Source organism: Miniopterus natalensis, chromosome 2, assembly GCF_054644295.1.
Source record: "Miniopterus natalensis isolate mMinNat1 chromosome 2, mMinNat1.hap1, whole genome shotgun sequence".
Classification (NCBI taxonomy): domain Eukaryota; kingdom Metazoa; phylum Chordata; class Mammalia; order Chiroptera; family Miniopteridae; genus Miniopterus; species Miniopterus natalensis.
This window is the reverse complement of record NC_142082.1, coordinates 179,989,425-180,005,834: the sequence shown is the minus strand read 5'-3', so window position 1 is coordinate 180,005,834 and position 16,410 is coordinate 179,989,425. Positions and strand designations below refer to the sequence as shown.

General features: G+C 56.9%; 1 protein-coding gene across 2 annotated transcripts; it reads left to right on the top strand.

The window, feature by feature from the left end:
* The first annotated feature begins 2,007 nt into the window (after positions 1–2,007).
* MFNG (MFNG O-fucosylpeptide 3-beta-N-acetylglucosaminyltransferase) lies at positions 2,008–16,179 on the top strand. Of its 2 annotated transcripts, XM_016223277.2 has the most exons (8): positions 2,008–2,262; positions 7,103–7,151; positions 7,464–7,566; positions 7,966–8,119; positions 11,011–11,096; positions 11,353–11,518; positions 13,264–13,349; positions 15,216–16,179. In XM_016223277.2, exons 1-8 carry the CDS (start codon positions 2,008–2,010, stop codon positions 15,280–15,282), a joined length of 966 nt encoding a protein of 321 aa, XP_016078763.2. In that variant the 3' UTR covers positions 15,283–16,179. The 2 variants fall into 2 exon arrangements, with proteins under 2 accessions (XP_016078763.2, XP_016078770.2); XM_016223284.2 differs by lacking the exon at positions 13,264–13,349.
* Positions 16,180–16,410: the final 231 nt, after the last annotated feature.

Here is a 16,410-nt window from a genome sequence, read left to right as displayed (position 1 = left end):
GGGGGAGTCCACTAATCCTTTAATTTTTACGAAGTCTTATTTTTGTCCTTATTTTACGAACGATGAAAGTAAAGTTCAGAGAGGTGAAGTAACTTGCCCAGACTCACACAGTCGGGATTTGAACCCTGGTCTGTGTGGCAGGAAGCCTGGGATCATCTCTTGGTGATGCTGTTCTGAGAAGATGGGCTGCAAAGGGGCCCGGCGTCGGGCTGGCCCATGGAGGGTGATTCCTTATACTCTCCCCACAGTCCTAACGCAGGGCTGGGCACCACAGGCCCAGTTCAGTTCACAGCCACTTGGTACTTTCTTGTGTTTAATTAACAAATTTATTGAGCTCCTACTATGTGCCAGGCACTGTTCTAGGCACTGTGGATTCAGCAAATAAAAAATCTCTTCCCTGGTATTCTCACGAGAAAAACAGACAAAGGCGCAGGGAGATGAAAAGGCTGTGCAGAGAATATAGTAGAAAAGGAGCATGGGAAGGACAGGCTGGGTGCCTGGGGACTAGCTGGAGAGAAGGGATTGCAATTTAAAAAATTTATTTTTTAAAAAAATATGTTTTTCTTGATTTTTAGAGAGAGAGGAAGGGAGAGGGAGAGAGAGAGAAACATCAATCGGCTGCCTCCTGCACCCACCCGGATGAGGGACTGGACCCCCAACCTGGGCATGTGCCCTGATCAGGAATCAAACCAGTGACCTTTCGGTAGATGGGAGGACACTCAACCAGCTGAGCCACATTAGCCAGGGCAGGATTGCAATTTAAATAAAGTAGTCTGGGAAGGCCTCGGGGAGAAGATGACATTTATGTAAAGACCTGAAGGAGGTAAGGGAGTGAGATATGTGGCTCTTTAGAGAGAGGTCAAGGCAGGAACAGCATGTGCAAAGGTCCTGAGGTGGGTGAGTGCCCGGACTGGCCAGAATCCCAGTGGGTCTGGAGTGAAGGGAGCAAGGAGAAAGTAAGAGGTGGGGTTGGAGGTAATGGGCCAGCTCACACAGGGCCTGCAGGGTGGTGTATGGTCCTTTGGCTTTTGTTCAATAAAGGAGATGGGATCCAGTACAGGGTTCTAGCAGAGGAAGGATGAAATGTGAGTGACCTTGTGCAGAACTAGACGGAGGTGGTGGAAGGAGAAGGCCCTCTGTCCACTGGCCTGGCGGGGAGAGGCAGCAATAGTGACTGCTGAGTGAGATAGAGTTCGGCAGAACACAGCAGGACAGGCACCCTCAGAGGGCCTCCTGTGGGCCAGAGACCTGGGCTCCACCTGGCTCTGTGGCCGAGCGGCCGGATCATTTTAGATCATTCTGTGCCTTGTGTGTTCAGCTATAAACTGGGGAGTGCTGTTGCGAAGACCAGAGGAACTGAGCGCACTACTGTGGGAACCTCAGAAGTTGGGACGGGGGCATCAGAGAAGGCTTCCTGGAGGAGGGAACCCTTGAGCTGAGCCTTAAAATCCAAATAGAATTAAACCTGATGGAAGGAGCACAGATGAAGATGGCAGGGGGTGGGGGAGAGCATCCAGGAGGAGGAACAGTGTGAGCAAGGGCTGGGAGGCTGGGTACCAGGCCACATGAAAAATGGGTGCTGAGTGAGCTAAGCTGGCAGTCTCTGGGGAGTGGGAAGTCTGGAGGACCCCTCCCTTCCATCGCAGGGAGGGCCGGTTGGTGCCCCCACCCCCAGGGCAGCAGCGGGCGAGGAGGGGCCGCCGGCAGCTGCCTCCGTCGCGGCCTCTGGGGCTCGGGGCCGCCCCGCCCCGGGCGCGGAGGGAGGGGCGGGGCCGGGGGCCGGGCGCGGGCCGCGGGGAGCGGGGAGCGGGGCAGCCGGAGCAGGTGGCGCCGGCGGCGAGGGGCTGCCATGGCCCGGCCTCCGGGCCCAGACCGCCGATTCCCAGTGCCCGCCTCCTCCTTGCCTGCCCCCGACGCCCGCCAGGCTTTCGCCGGGGCCCCTGCCTGACCCGCCGCCCCTCCCGGTGCGGCTGGGACTCGGGGCGAGCTGCCTGCCGTCCGGGGCCAATGCAGTGCCGGCTCCTCCGGGGCCTGGCGGGAGCCCTCCTCACCCTGCTGTGCATGGGGCTCCTCTCCCGTCGGTACCACTTGAGCCAGTCCCCGAAGGGCGTGCAGGAGACCCCCGGGCTGAGCCCCCCGAGCCCTCGGCCCCCCGAGCTGCAGCTGCAGGATGTCTTCATCGCCATCAAGACAACCGGGGCCTTCCACCGCTCCCGCCTGGAGCTGCTGCTTGACACGTGGGTCTCCAGGACCAGCGAACAGGTGACAGTGGGCCCCAGGAGTGGCCCCTGGCCTGAGGGACTCATGGAGGCCTTTCTACTGGGTTGGGGGGTCCCTGGCAGCCTTGAGGGAGAAGCTGCCCACCCACCTGCCGGTTCTCTCTTCCTCCCAGGATGCGGGGCCTCCTGCCGTCCTGGTTGTGCCCCTCGCTGGCCCTGGAGTCCACTACCCCTCAGGCCCATTGCTCCGTCTCTGTTAGGGGCCAGGTGGGGCTCATGCCCCAGGTTTCTGGGTTCCTCCTGGGGACCCTCTATTCCCTGGCTGTTCCAGTACAGGGCTCACCACTGCCTGGCTTTGGGGGCAGTGGTGCATGTTGGGCAGCTTGGGCAGAGGCCTCTAAGGGGTCCTGGCTGACCTGAGCCTGGTCAGGCTGTCCCCAGTGCTGGCCCTGGGTACTGTGAGGACAGGGGATGAGCCCCTGAGGAGGGGCCCACCTAGGTGGGGCCTGTTGGGAGAGGGCTGGAGTGGGAGACATCCTTTCAGAATTCCTCGCAGCCCTGCACCCATGACTGTGCCCAGGGTGTGCCAAGGGTAGCGCCACCTCGCCCCCTGTGCTCGTTTCCTGAGGGAGGGAGGAAGGGTATGGGCTGTGACTGCCGTGGCTGAGGCAGAGGTCGGGGCAGGGGCTGCCTAGCATGTGGGATTGTGTGTGTGTGTCTGCACGTGCGCATGCGCTTACATGCATGGAGCCAGTGTCAGTGCTAGACACGCTATGGCAAGAGGCATGTGGGTGACAGGGGCTCGTGGCTTCCGTTTTCCCCAGAAGCAGCTCTGCCTAGCCGAGTCCCTTCTGGCTCTTCCCTTCCCCATTCCCAGTGCCCCCCTCAAGCAAAGTCAGTGATTTGGGGGTGTTAGGAACTATCTCCGGGGGAGGCGAAGGGGCAGATTTACACATGCACACCCGCACACCCACCCACACATGCACACATGCGCGCACACTCACACACATAAACACCTGCACATCCTTGATCTCCACTTTGGCCAGTAGCTCAGGGAAGGAAGTGACTGAGCCTTCAGAGGGGCTTGGGGACTCCTGGGGACCTACGATTGGGGGAGGTGATGTCAGGTGATATCGGCTAGAGGCCAGGCCCCCTGGGGAGAGGGTACACCCCCCCCAATTTCCTGGCCCTGATGTCCTAGCACCCTGGATTAACCCTTTCCCCACCAGGCCTCCAGCACCCCAGGCTCTTCCCTGGGCACCCCCTCCCCCCCCAGCCTCTAAGGTTCTACAAGCGGAAGTCGCTGAGCCTGGCCCTCCCCACAGACCTTCCTGTTTATGACGCTGTGTCTGTGTGTACCCGGCAGTGTGGCCTCGTGGTCTGAGGCCCCTTCCTGTCTTGTCTTGATCGCCATGGTGGTGCCCTTGCCTTGGATGGAGGAGGAAACTGAGGCCAGAGAGGAGGAAGTACTTGCCTGTGCCTTACCCTGAAGGCCTGAGGGGACAGAGCCCAGCAGGACCTCATCTCCGGGCCAGGGCCCTGCCTTCTCTGCTCAGACTCGGAATCAGTCACCCCCTCTGTGTCCCGAATTCAATTCCAGGTGCTAGCCAGGCAGCCAGAGGGAGAAGCTGCCAGCTGCTCAGCACCTAAGGGGCTGTGTCGGTCATCACTCTATTTAACCCTCCCAACAACCCCGAGTGGTAGCTATTAGGGGGGTCGATGGCACACTCTAGGCTCCCGCAGCGTGCCACCCTGGCATGCAGATTATTTCAAGCTGAAAACAATGAGAGCGCAACAAACTCAGGAAGAGGTTTATATCTTGGCCTTTCCTGCCTAAGAGATCTGAAGAGAAAAACCTGCTTCAGGACGGGCACCCTGGCACATGTGAATTAAGTGTGACAGACAGGGAGGATTTGAGTGAAAATCTCACCGCTAGATTCCCACTCGTGTCCCATTATTTCTGGCGGCCCTGCGAGAATTTGTTTACCAAATGTGTGCTCCTTCGCACCCACCTGTGAATTGCTGCCTCCCCCTTCTTAGCCCAGGAGTCTCACTGTTTTGGGAATTTTTGTGCCTATGTGAATTTCGTGGGTGCAGGTATTAAAATTTGATTTTCTTCTGTTAATCTGCTGTATGTCATTTGAATTATCCGACCAGCCAGAAGAACTAAAGGGGTGAGGGACAAGTGTCCCTGGCTGACACTATCGATATTCGAATTTCACAGGCAAGGAAACTGAGCAGTTAATCGGAGGTAGGAGATGAATTTGCTCAGTTGAACACTCACCCTCGCCCCCAGTGCAAGGGCAGAGTCTAGAATCTTGTCTTTTAAGGCAGAGTTGATGGATGGATCAAAAGAGGATGGATGCTCAGACAGGAAGGGGAGGGAGACCCACTTTCCCCACTGCATCGGGGCCCCCTTCATCTCCACCCTTTGACTCATCTCTCTCTGTGACCTTGGCCAACGCCCTTCCCCTTTCAGCCCACAGTTTCCCCATCTGCACAGGACAGGAGGGTGTTGGAGCCTCTCTCAGCTCTGCCATCAGGAGCTGGCCTGAGCTGGAGCTGGTTAAGTCCAGGGCTGGTCGCCCACCCCAGCTGGTCTGAGCTGGTTAAGTCCAGGGCTGGGTGCCCATTCCAGCTGGTTAAGGGCAGCCTGGTGGCAGGTGGGCCTTTGTGGCTGCGAGCTGGGGCTCGTGTGCGGCCTTTGTCCCAGGCAGATGGGTGGGCTAAAGGAGGCACGTTTTGTGATCCAAGAGGAGCCTTTCTCTTCTCCACAGCCCCCTCCAGGGCTGGGGCGGGGCTAGGGTGGGAGGCGGGGGTGGGGAGCTGTGGGGGGGGGCCCACACCTCCCCTCCTCTGTAGCAGGTGGCCCTCCGGCCACCCCCTCCCCTCCAGTAGGCTGCCTGTCCCTTTGTTTTCCTGCAAGGTTTTAACCATTGGCAGGGTCCCCTCTTTAAACAAATCAAATTCAACCCTTGCTCAGAAGAAACTGCCCACTGCTCTGTGCCAACCTCAGGATTCCCATGCCCCCTGCCCAGCCCCCAAGCCCCGCTGCAGGACCCCTCCTTTCCCCCTCCCCGCACTGACTCATTCTGGCCCGCTCGCCCGTGGACAAACATTCCCTGGCCCATTTGGCTCGTGCTCCAAACTCTAGAAGAGTTCCTCTATCTAGTGGCTGTTTGGTGGCAAAAGTTCGACAGAGAGAGGGGGAGAAAGGCCTCACTTATTTTACTGCCTCCCTCGGGGGTTGTGTTGAAAGCGGACATGGGGTTGGGGGCAGGACAGAGCAGGGAGCCCAGGGGAAAGGTGACTGCCCGCAAAGCAGGCAGGAGGTGACGGGGGTGGGCTGGACCACAGCATGGCCCGGCTGGGGAGGCCGGCGGGGAGAGGTTGCATCCTGGGCCATTTAAACGTTAGGTGGACAGAATTTGCTGACAGACTGGATGGGGGCATAGTGAGAGAAACAGAGGAGACACAGTGACCCCAAGGTGTTGGGTCCCAGAAAGATGGGGAGACCGAGAGAAAGTACAGGTGTTGGGGAGCTCGGACCTCAGTCTTGAGGCTCTGAGTCTCAGGTGCCTTCCCCAGGGGAAAGCCGTGGCTATGGTGGGACATGAGAGCAAGGGAGTGGCCCCGGGCCTGTGGGTTTGAATCCCAGCTTGGCACTTGCCAACTGCACAGCCTTGGCCCGTCACTTAGCCTCAGTTGTGCCATCTGTGAGGGGGACAGATGACAACACCTGTCTCCATGTTTAATGAGTCTGTCGGGACCAGGAGTGAGAAAGCTCCTGGTGGGGTGCCCGTCTGCCCCGGGAGAGCTGGATGGGGTCATGATGCAAGGTTTCTGAGATGCGAGATTTCTGAGATGGGGGGGTGGGGGGCTGCAAATGCACGGGGATTTTGTGTGGCTCTGAAAGTTGTGACTGTCCTGCTAAGTGGTGTAGTGTCCCAGCGTGGGGGTCTTTTCGGTTTGTCTCCTGACAGTGTTTAGGGTTGTGTGTATATGATTGTGAAGGAGCCAGTGGGACTGTGTGTGTGTGTGTGTGTGATAGAGGAGGGTGTGATTCTGCCAAGGTTGTGACTGATAGGGCCTCTGTGGGTGCTGGTCTGTGAAGGGGCGAGTGTGAGTGAGACGGGTGGGTTGGTGTGCGCAGTGAAGTTGTGTGTCTGCAACAGCTGGCTTGTGGAGGGAACCAAAGTTTTGCCACCCTGACGCTGCTCTTTGGGATATTGATTTTAAACTGCTTATTAAGAAACAAGACTCAGAGGGAGCCTTTGACCCTCCCCCCTTCCTGCCGGCTTTGGTTGAATCACCTTAAGAACCCGCACCCTAGTAGGAGGGCTCCAGCCTGTCAGCCGCGTACCTGCTGTGAGCCGCGGGATCTTCCTGCGGGGCTTGTGCCCACTTCCTCAGCTACCTGGAAATCGCCCATTCTCACTTCTGCAGTCTAGGCCCCCCCCCCTTCTCCTTTGTCCAAAATGTCTTACAGACCCAGTGTTGCCTCGCTGTATTTGGAATTTTCATGCTTGTGTGGCTTCCCCATGCGCGTGTGTTAAAACTTTGATTTTCTCCTGTTATCCTGTCTCTGTTCATTTGATTAGTGGCCCAGCTAGAAGAACTTGGAAGGTGGGAGGAAAAGCATTAATATTTTTTTAGCCCCCACAGTTGTGTGTGTTGTGCGGGGGGTGTAGCCGAGAAAGTCATGCTGTCCCACGGGAGTGTGTGACAGGAGACGGGTGTGTTTGTCACTGGCGGAGGGCAGAGCCTGCCGTGCGTGCATCTGCCCCGACGGGCGGGTCGTGGAGCTGGGCTGTGCGCTGCCTTCCCCGCCTCCCCGCTTCCCTGGCCTGAGCCCGGGCCTGACTCCCCTTTCTTCTCCCCAGACCTTTGTCTTCACCGACAGCCCGGACGAAGGCCTCCGGGAGAGACTGGGTAACTGCTTGGCCTGCGTGGGGTGGCTGTGCCCTGGCCCGGGGCCCGGGGGGTCCCCTCTGCCCAGGAGGAGGGCCAGCCTCTTCCCTGGAAGTGGGTGTGGGTGTGGGGAGGGGCTGTGCTGGGCGAGTCCATCAGCTATGGGGTCCTGGGCAGGTCAGCCCTCCCTGACCTCAGTTTCCCCGTGTGTACAGTGGTTGTGGCTGGACTGCTGCAGGCCCCCTGAGGCCTTACTCTGTCCTGTCACAGTGTGTGTGCAGCGCTGTGGGGGGGAGCTGGGCAGGGGCCTCTGACTTGTCCTGACTTCGCCAGGGTCCCACCTGGTGGTCACCAACTGCTCTTCGGAGCACAGCCACCCAGCTCTGTCCTGCAAGATGGCTGCTGAGTTTGATGCCTTCTTGGCCAGTGGGCTGAGGTGAGTGCATCTGGGTCTCCGAGGGCGGGTGTGACCTTCGCCTCAGGCCACTTCCTGAGTGGGGTGGTCGTGTTGAAAAAGTGAAGTCTGTGAATTTCCTCATGTAGGGCCTCCTGTGGCCTGGTCTGTCTTTGGGTAGACTGTCTAGGTTCAAATCCTGCCATTCACTGGCTGTGTGACCTGGGGCAAGTGTCTTAACCTTTCTGAGTCTCAGTCCCCACTGCTTAAATGGGCACACCTTCTTCAAGAGCTTGCACAGACACTGCCTGGCCCAGATCAGTTATCTTAAATGTGAGCCTCCATCCCCCCGTAACTGTCCATTGATTGATTATGGGGGCACAGCGGCTGGCAGCCCCTGGGAAGCCCCGCCAAGCTCACTGTCCCCTTCTGTCCCCACAGGTGGCTCTGTCACGTGGACGACGACAACTATGTGAACCCGAGGGCGCTGCTGAAGCTGCTCAAAGCCTTCCCGCTGACCCTCGATGTCTACGTAGGCCGGCCCAGCCTGAACCGGCCCATCCAAGCTTCTGAGCCGCAGCCCCATAATCGCACGGTCCGTCCCCCCCTGACTCCTCCGTGCATTGCCCACCGGACAGGGGCCAGCCTGGGCTGCTGGGTTTGGGGGTGAGGCCAGGCTGGGGCAGGCCGTGGAGGAGGTGGTGGGTTTCCTGGGTTTCACTGTGTGTTTGGGCTGGTGGCTTTCCTTCTGACCCTGTCTCCTCCTCTGTGGAATGGGGACACTGAGATAACACCGGTAAGGCAGAGAAGCTGTCACATAGTAGGGCCTTGGTCATTGGGAGCAGTGGCTTGTCCTGGTCACACAGTGAGTGGAGCATGGGATGAGCTGAGGCTTCCAGACTCCACAGCAGGGCTCCTGGCTGTCTGCAGTTTTGTGTGGTTTTACAAGTTGTTAAAATGTTGAATATTGCTGGGTCAGCCTGTTAACTGCCCAGGCCTTGAGCCCCTGAACGCTCCCCTCCCCTAGGCAATCCTCCTCCCTCCAGACTTTTCTAACCAGCGACTGAAGAGTCCACACATGACAGAACAGGGTCCCCAGCACCAGCTTCCACTCCAGACCTGGGGGAAACAGATGAGGGTTGCCCGATTTAGAAAACAAAGAAATGAAACCTACGGTACCTGTTACATTTGACTTTCAGATGAACGAAGAGTTTTTTAGTACAAGTATGTTGCACATGCTCCCACTTGCCCCCTGGATGCCACCAGGCTTCGGTGTTGGGGGGCCTGGGCCTCCAGGGCCCTCTTGGCTCCAGGAAAAGGCAAGTTGTCTCTTCTCTAGAGGCAGCGTCTGCAGCAGGAGCTGGGCCCGCAGGGGGCTGTCTCCCTCCCTCGGTCACCATCTGCTTCGTTAGGGAAACAGAGAGAGCAGGAAACACAAAACCTTAATTATCAGCAACTAATCAGCCTCTGAGTCCTAATTAAATCCTCCGGGGCCCCAGGGTGTGTGTCTGTGAGTGGATTTCAGGTGAGCTGAGGGGTCCCCCAGGCTCTTACACCATTTCACTCTTGACCTCAGAGATTGAGAGCTCTATTCTGGAGCCAGACTCCGGGGTTCACACACCAGCCCTGCCACCTCTTGGCTTCCTGACCTTGATTGAAGTCTCCTTACCTCTCTGTGCCTCAATTTTCTCATCTGTGAAATGGGTGATAATAGTTTCTTCCCCATAGGGTGGTTGAGAGCAAAAAAAGAAAGAATTAAGTGGCATCTATCCAAGTGCTCAGAATGGGGCCTGGTATATAACAGATACCAGTAAGTGTTAGTAAGTGTTAGCAGGTGGTACCGACTCAGCTCAGCCTTCATCTCTGAGCCCTGCTCTTCCTGTGCGGGTTCCACATGCTGCTGGGCACACCCAGGCCCTGTCCCCCACAACGTGCATGAATGCCCTCCTTGGCACGCACCCCACCACTGGGATGCCAGGACTCTGCCCCAAAGTGTCCTGGCCTGTTCACACCTTGGGGCCCCCCTGGGTGGGACAGGAAAAAGGCAAGAGCTCTGGCTTGGGGTTAGTCCCGGCTCTGGGACCTCAGGCAAGTGGTTTCGCTTCTGTGCACCTCTGTCACCTCATCTGCTGGCACAGCCCTTAGCACAGCCAGTGCCCAGGGTCAGGCAGTTCCATTGTGTGTGCTGTTACTATAATTATCTGGGAGTAGCAGCCATGCACTCATCAATTCACTAAACAAGCATTTACTGGGCACCTCCTGTGTGTTGGCTCCTTAAGAAGCCATTCATTCCAAGCCTTGCTGAGCCCTGACTCTCTAAGAGGGCAGCATTTCCAGAAGTAAGCTCGCAGAGGTTTATAGGAGGAGGACACCTCAGGCCAGGGGAACCACTGGATGTTAGAACTTAGAGCCAATGTTGCCCTCCTGGGTGACAAATCAGGCCCAGAGACGGACAGTGACTTTCTCAAAGTGGAGGAAGCAGGGCACCCAGTACCAGGCTTCTCAACTCCCTGTGGAGGGTTCTGTTCACTGCTGTATCCTGGGAGATGCACCCCAATGCAACAAGCGTCAGTGGAGCAACAACTGTGTACCTGGGAGAAGGTGACCTCAGGGAACTTGCTTGACAAGAGATGGTACAGCTGAGAGGGTCCAGTGTTTCTCAAAAGACTTAGATTCCAAGGTAAATTCCCAGGGCCACACAGAGGAACTAGAAGAGGCCTTGGTGATGTTGGGCAGGGGCAGAAAGTGGTTTAAATCCCAAAGGGATGTTATTGGTCCGTGAGGTTGAGATGTCAAGGGGTTTGCTGGCCTCGGGCTCACAGGCCTGTCTCTTCTCTCTTCATTCAATGAGTGGCCTCATTCTGTCCTTTTGTGGAAAAGCTTTCTCAGTCCCAGGAGTTAGGAGAGGCAAGACCAGTCAGTGTATGTGTCCTGATGTGGGCGGCATCAGGATTATAGCTTGCCAGCTTGGGGAAAACATCTCTTCCTCACAGTTAGCATAAAGCTCAGGAAAGGATCCCAGCTGGTTGGCCTAAGTCATGTGCCTGTTGCTGAGCCAATCATTGGGTCAAGGGGTGTGGCCCTGTGATCAGTCCTGAGGCACCTGCCCGCCTCTGGCCTAGGGGAGCAGGTGTTTGGTAGCCCCTCTCAAACCACATGGGGTTAAGGTAGAGACATTTCTCTGGGGAAAGGAGTGAAGTGTGCAGGGAACACAGTACACATGCCCTCTATAGCCAGAATCCAGCCAGATTGGGGTCTAATTGGTGTCCCCATCATCTTAATTATCTATGTGACTTTGGGCCTCGGTTTCCTCATCTATAGAATGGGCATATTAATGTTAGGCTGTAGCAAGACTCTATAGTGAAGTATGAAATACAAAGCTTTGGCGCCATGCTGGCTGGGAGTGAGGGGTGGCCTGGCTGTTGCCCCCACCTCCCCCACCCCAGGCTTACTCTGCACCTTGGCTGTCCCCTCCCCTCCCCCTAGAGGCTGGTACAGTTCTGGTTTGCCACGGGGGGTGCCGGCTTCTGCATCAACCGCAAACTGGCTTTGAAGATGGTCCCGTGGGCCAGGTAAGCAGAGACCCGCCCAGGTGTGGGGGGAGAGGGGGTTGCTGAGAGCAGGTGGCACTTGGTGTGTGTGGGGGGGACTTTGCAGCAGGAAGGACTTGAGCGAAAGCTCAGGAGATCACACAGTATGCAGGAGGCAGATGCTAGAGCCAAGCTCTACTCTGCCGGCTGATCCCAGGGGAGGGCCTTCTGGGAGGCAGGGAGGGCGCTAGGTGTTGAGGGTACAGGCCAGTGGCCATGGCTCGGCTCTATCCCTCAGCGGCCCCCGCTTCGTGGACACGTCTGCGCTCATCCGACTTCCTGACGACTGTACTGTGGGCTACATAATCGAGTGCAAGCTGGGTGGCCACCTGCAGCCCAGCCCCCTCTTCCATTCCCACTTGGAGACCCTGCAGCTGCTGGGGGCTGCCCAGCTCCTGGAGCAGGTGAGCTGGCCACGGGGCAGGGGGCAGTGGGGGGGAGTTTATGTTTGGCCTATCCCCTATTGACAGGGAAACTGAGGCCCAGGGTGGCAAAAGGACCCCCTTAAGGGCATACAGTGACTCTCCACCTTCAAACCTCGAGGGTTGTAATGCTAAAATTCTTTGATCCGGTCCCCGAGTGCCAGCTGGAAGGAACTGCAGAGACGAGATGAAGCTTGTCTTCAGGCTCAGATAACCTTGCTCCCAGCCTGCTACCTCTTGTCCCTCTCTCTTTCTTCATTCCTCCATCTCCCCCCATCCCTCCGAAGGGGCCAGGCCTGCCTTTCTGGCTCCGCCCATCAGCAGCCCCTGCCTTCAGGAGCTTACCTGCCTACTGCGCGCAGCTTTGCCTTCTAACCCGGAGGTTCCTGGGAAGGGCAGCCTTCAGGGGGGACACGCAAGCGGCAAGTCAGGCTCGGGGAGGGGTGGGGCCCCATCCTCCACCTGGCAGGTAATGAGTCTGCTGGGGTCCCGCTGGCACTGCCCTGCAGATGCTCTTCTCCAGGTCATAGGTTCCCAGCCCTGTAGGTGGTCCTGGCTGGGAGGCCCCTGGGATCTGCCTCCAACAGTGCAAGTTAGAACCCTTTCGGCCGCAAGTGATAGAAAAGCGACACAGACTGGATCAACAGAAGGACAGTTATGGGCCGCGCACCTGAGAAGCCAAGGGCTTGGCTTGACTCGCTGGGTCTGGTTGGGGCTGGGCACTCGGACTCTGTTCCCTCTTTCATCTGCCTCCCCCCACACTGGTCTCATCCTCAGGCAGGCTTGCCCCCTTTGCTGGCAAGCTGGCAGCCCCAGGTCTCTCTCACCCAGAGGAGGAGAGTGCCTCCTTCCGCAGGTCCCAAGGTTGCCACTCGCTGCCCAGAGGGCACACCTGGGTCACATGGCCTGTCTCTTTCCAGCACCTAGAATTAGTGTAGATCAGTTAGCTCTGGAGCTGGGGTGTGGGGTTGGTCCCATTAGGACCTCAGGGCCCGAAGCCAGGAAAAGGGGGCAGATTTGGGGCAACCAAAACCAGGGCACCCTAATGGGGTTTCCAGAGCACATACTGTGTCAGGCACCACATTGGGGGCTTCATCTTCTTTAACTCTCTGGTGTCTCATAACATTCACGTGAGGTTGGTACAAACATTATTGCCATTCTACAGATGGAGAAACTGAGGCCCAGAGTGTGGAACTAACCGTGGTGCACATTAGTACATGGAGAGGGGGATTTGAACCCTGGCTGGGTGACCCCTAAGCTGACAGTCTGTAACCATGTCCTTGACAGCCTCTTGACTGGGCTCATCCCAAATCCCTGCTGCTTATGGAGAACCTGAGGCTCTGAGGGGAGTGGGGACTTGCCAGGGCCCCCAGTGCATCTCGGGAAACCTCCACCCAGGCACACACTGGAAAGGTGCCTTCCCTCTTGAGCCTCAGTTTCCCAATCTGTAGATGAGGGAATCGTTGCAGTTTCCCAGGTTAGCTGGACTGGTGGGGCTGGAGCAGGACTTGGGCCTGAAGATGCTGTACACACTCGAAGTACCGGGGGAGTGGGAGGGCTCCTGGTGAAGCACCCACCGCTAATGGGCTTCAGGCACAGAGGCAGGTTACCTGTGCCCTCAACATGCCTGTGTGCCTTCCTGCTTCCCCCCAAATTCGCCCCTTTGTGGGGTCCCCAGTGGAATACCCCTCAAGCCTTCCCTCTCTTCTCTGCTTCTCCCTGCCCAGGTCACCCTCAGCTACGGCGTCTTTGAGGGGAAGCGCAATGTCATCAAGCTACGGGGCCCCTTCTCCCCTGAGGAGGACCCCTCCAGGTGGGACTGGGGCTGAAACAGTCAAGCGGGAGGAATGAGGCTTATCCCAGGCCCCCAAAGGTGGGGGAGCCAGGAGGGAGGGGTGTGAGAGAGGCCTTTGGGCCGACAGCACAGAGCTGGGGGTGAAGGGCACAATTTCAGCCCCTGCTCCACCACTGGCTTGCTGTGTGACCTTGGGCAAGTGCCTTGCCCTCTCTGGGCCATAATCTCCCTATTTTGAGACACCAGGAGGCCGAGTGTTGTGGATCTGAAGGGTTCTCCCGGCCCTGATCCTCTGGGATCCTTCAGGAGCCCCTGGAAGACTGAAATGTTTTCACTGAGCAAAGGAGCTGCTCCAATGGAGGACCTTCAGGCACTGATGTGGAATTTTAAAAAATTAAAAAATTTTTATTTTTTCTCACCCGAGGATATTTTTTCCATTGCTTTTCAGAAAGAATGGAAGGGAGGGAGGAAGGGCAAGAGAGAGAGAAACATCAATGTGAGGGAGACACATGGACTGGTTGCCTCCCACACGTGCCCCGACCAGGGCCGGGGATCAAGCCTGCAACCGAGGCACGGGCCCATGGCCGGAATCAAACCCGGGACCCTTCAGTCCACAGGCTGACACTCTAACCACTGAGCCAAACCAGCTAGGGCAAGGGAATTTTTAAAAAAATTGTCACCTGAGGATATGTTTTTATTGATTTTAGAGAGAGGGGAAAGGAGAGAGAGAGAGAAACGTCGATGTGAGAGAGAAACATTGATCCGTTGCCTCCCTTATGCATCTCGACCGGGGATGAACCCGCAACCTGGGCATATGCCCTGAGTGGGAATCGAACCCATGACCTTTCGGTACACAGGATGTCGCTCCAATCAACTGAGCCACACTGGCCAGGGCCTGATGGGGAATTTTTATTGGATCTTTTGTAAGCTCTTTGTTTCCTTGGTTGTTTTTGGTGGGTAGAGGGTTGGAATGGGGGCTAAGATGTGATGTGGGCACCTTCCGGTTCTGCCCCCAGACTGGTCACAGGTTGGTTAGGGCTGTTCAGCTCAGCCCCTGGCTGTCATAGAGCAGCTTAGAGCCCAGCTGTGACATACTGTGGCAGCTGGAACAAGACCTGCTGAAGAAAGTGAAGGAAGACAGTGGGAGTGGAATGTGGGACAAGAGAGGGGGGTGGTGTCAGAGTCATTTGGGGAGGTGGCAGGGGACTCCACCCCCACCAAGGCTTTGTGTCTGGATTTGGGTTTATCTGGAGTATGTACCCCTTGGGAGAACCAGGACTCCTGGCTCTGAAGTTCTGTCGAGCTGTCTGTCTGGGGGCAGATGACTCATAACTATTCCAAGGGCTGTGGGACCAGGGAGCTGTCTTCTAATGGGGTGAGCTCCCCATCAGTGGAGATGTGCAAACTGTGGCTATAGCGCCAAGAGCCTTAAGAATTGATGTTAAATGCTCTAAGCCTGGCGATTCTGGTATCCATGGGTTTCTGCCTAATGGAGCTGCAGGACTGGGGACTCAGATATATAGGGTTAGATGGTTGGGTCTCAGCTGAGGTCTCCTTATGGCTTCTCTGGCCTTCAGAGTCTCTCTAAAGCAGTAGTTCTCAGCCAGGGAACATGTTGCCCCCTGAGGACATCTGGCCATGTCTGGAGACATTTTTGAATGTTATGACTTAGGGAGATGCTACTGGCATTTAGTGGGTAGAGTCCAGGGATGCTGCTAAACATCCTACAACAGACAGGACAGCCCCCCAAACCAAGAATTAGCAGTCCCAAATGTTAATAGTGCTGAGGTGGAGAAACCCCACTCCAATCATCTCCCTTAGGAGCCCACGGGGGTGAGGGTAAGGCTGGGGCGACCGTCTTGTCCATTTCTGCTCTCTCCATAGGTTTCGCTCCCTGCATTGTCTCCTCTACCCAGATACTCCCTGGTGCCCACAGCTGGTGGCCCAATGAATCCTGAACTGCTGGACGATTGTTGAACTGAGGCCTCTGATTGTCCCTTGCTTCACAAGGCAGCTCTGAGGGCCTGTGGCAAGTGTCCTGGGGTGGCCAGTTCCTGGCAGGGCCTCTGAGTGGTGGGCAAGCCCAGAATTGGACAGTGACTGGTGGTGAAGCCATCGCAGACTTTTGGGGGTGGGTTGGACGGCCCGGGGACCAGGCGAAGGCCAGAAAGGCCCCAGCGGCTGGGCTCCCATGGGCTCTGGGTGGCTGAGTTGAACAAGGTGGGGCCCATTGAGCTGGGCTGGGGCTCAGGAGCCCTAACCCTCCAGAGAATTACATGGGTGGAGTGTGGCCCCCACCCCCAGCTCTGGTCTCTCAGTCATTCCCCTGGGGTCAAGCACTGGGCCACCCACTCCTGGATCCATTGGCTGGATCTGCAACCACTGAGGGGACCCAGGTGGAAAAGTGGCCAAATGCAGGGTCTCTGCCAGACACTGTTGTTACTGACCAGTCTCCAGCTCCTTGCTCCCCAGTCCTTGCTAACAGAACCCAATTTTGTTTGGATTATCAGCCTGCCCAGGTCAGACGATGGATCCTCATGGGTCCCAGCCAAACTTGATGATCCCTTTGCTCACTTTCTCAGCTCCCTGTGCTGTTAGGAGCTTCCATGTACCCCAGCTGCCTAGAGTCAGAGCTGTCTGTTAGTGTGAACTAAGCAAAGCCGATGGAGAGGATTCTGGGGAAAGTTTTGCAGCCCCGGACTCCCTCTTCCTGCTGTGAATGTGGGTGTGATGTCTGGATCTGGGGCAGCCACCTTGCTGCCATGAACAAAAGGCCAAGACAATCACCCACACCTGTCTTGTCTAGCATCGGGTTCTGTAAGAAAATTAAACCCTTATTCGTCCAAGATTCTTTTGGTCCAGTTTTTTTGTTACAGTGGCTAAAATGTTATCCTTGCTTGGCCTCACTGGCCGTGCAAACTTGGGGAATCCACCTGGTCTGTCTGGCCTGTTTGCCCAGACATTTCTGTTCTACAGATGAGAAAAAGAATACCTTCTTCCTGGGTTGGTGTCTGCAGGAAGTGATACAGTGTTTGTAGGGCATGGCACAGGGCCTGGCACAGAGAAAGGCGCCTGGCTC

What these genes read in the sequence shown, in the direction of transcription:
- MFNG (XM_016223277.2), top strand. Translation starts at nt 2,008, where the DNA reads ATGCAGTGCCGGCTCCTCCGGGGCCTGGCGGGAGCCCTCCTCACCCTG. An exon ending in AGGCCTCCGGGAGAGACTGG is followed by an intron (nt 7,152 to 7,463) that starts GTAACTGCTTGG and finishes TGACTTCGCCAG; the next exon opens with GGTCCCACCTGGTGGTCACC. An exon ending in CGCAGCCCCATAATCGCACG is followed by an intron (nt 8,120 to 11,010) that starts GTCCGTCCCCCC and finishes CCCTCCCCCTAG; the next exon opens with AGGCTGGTACAGTTCTGGTT.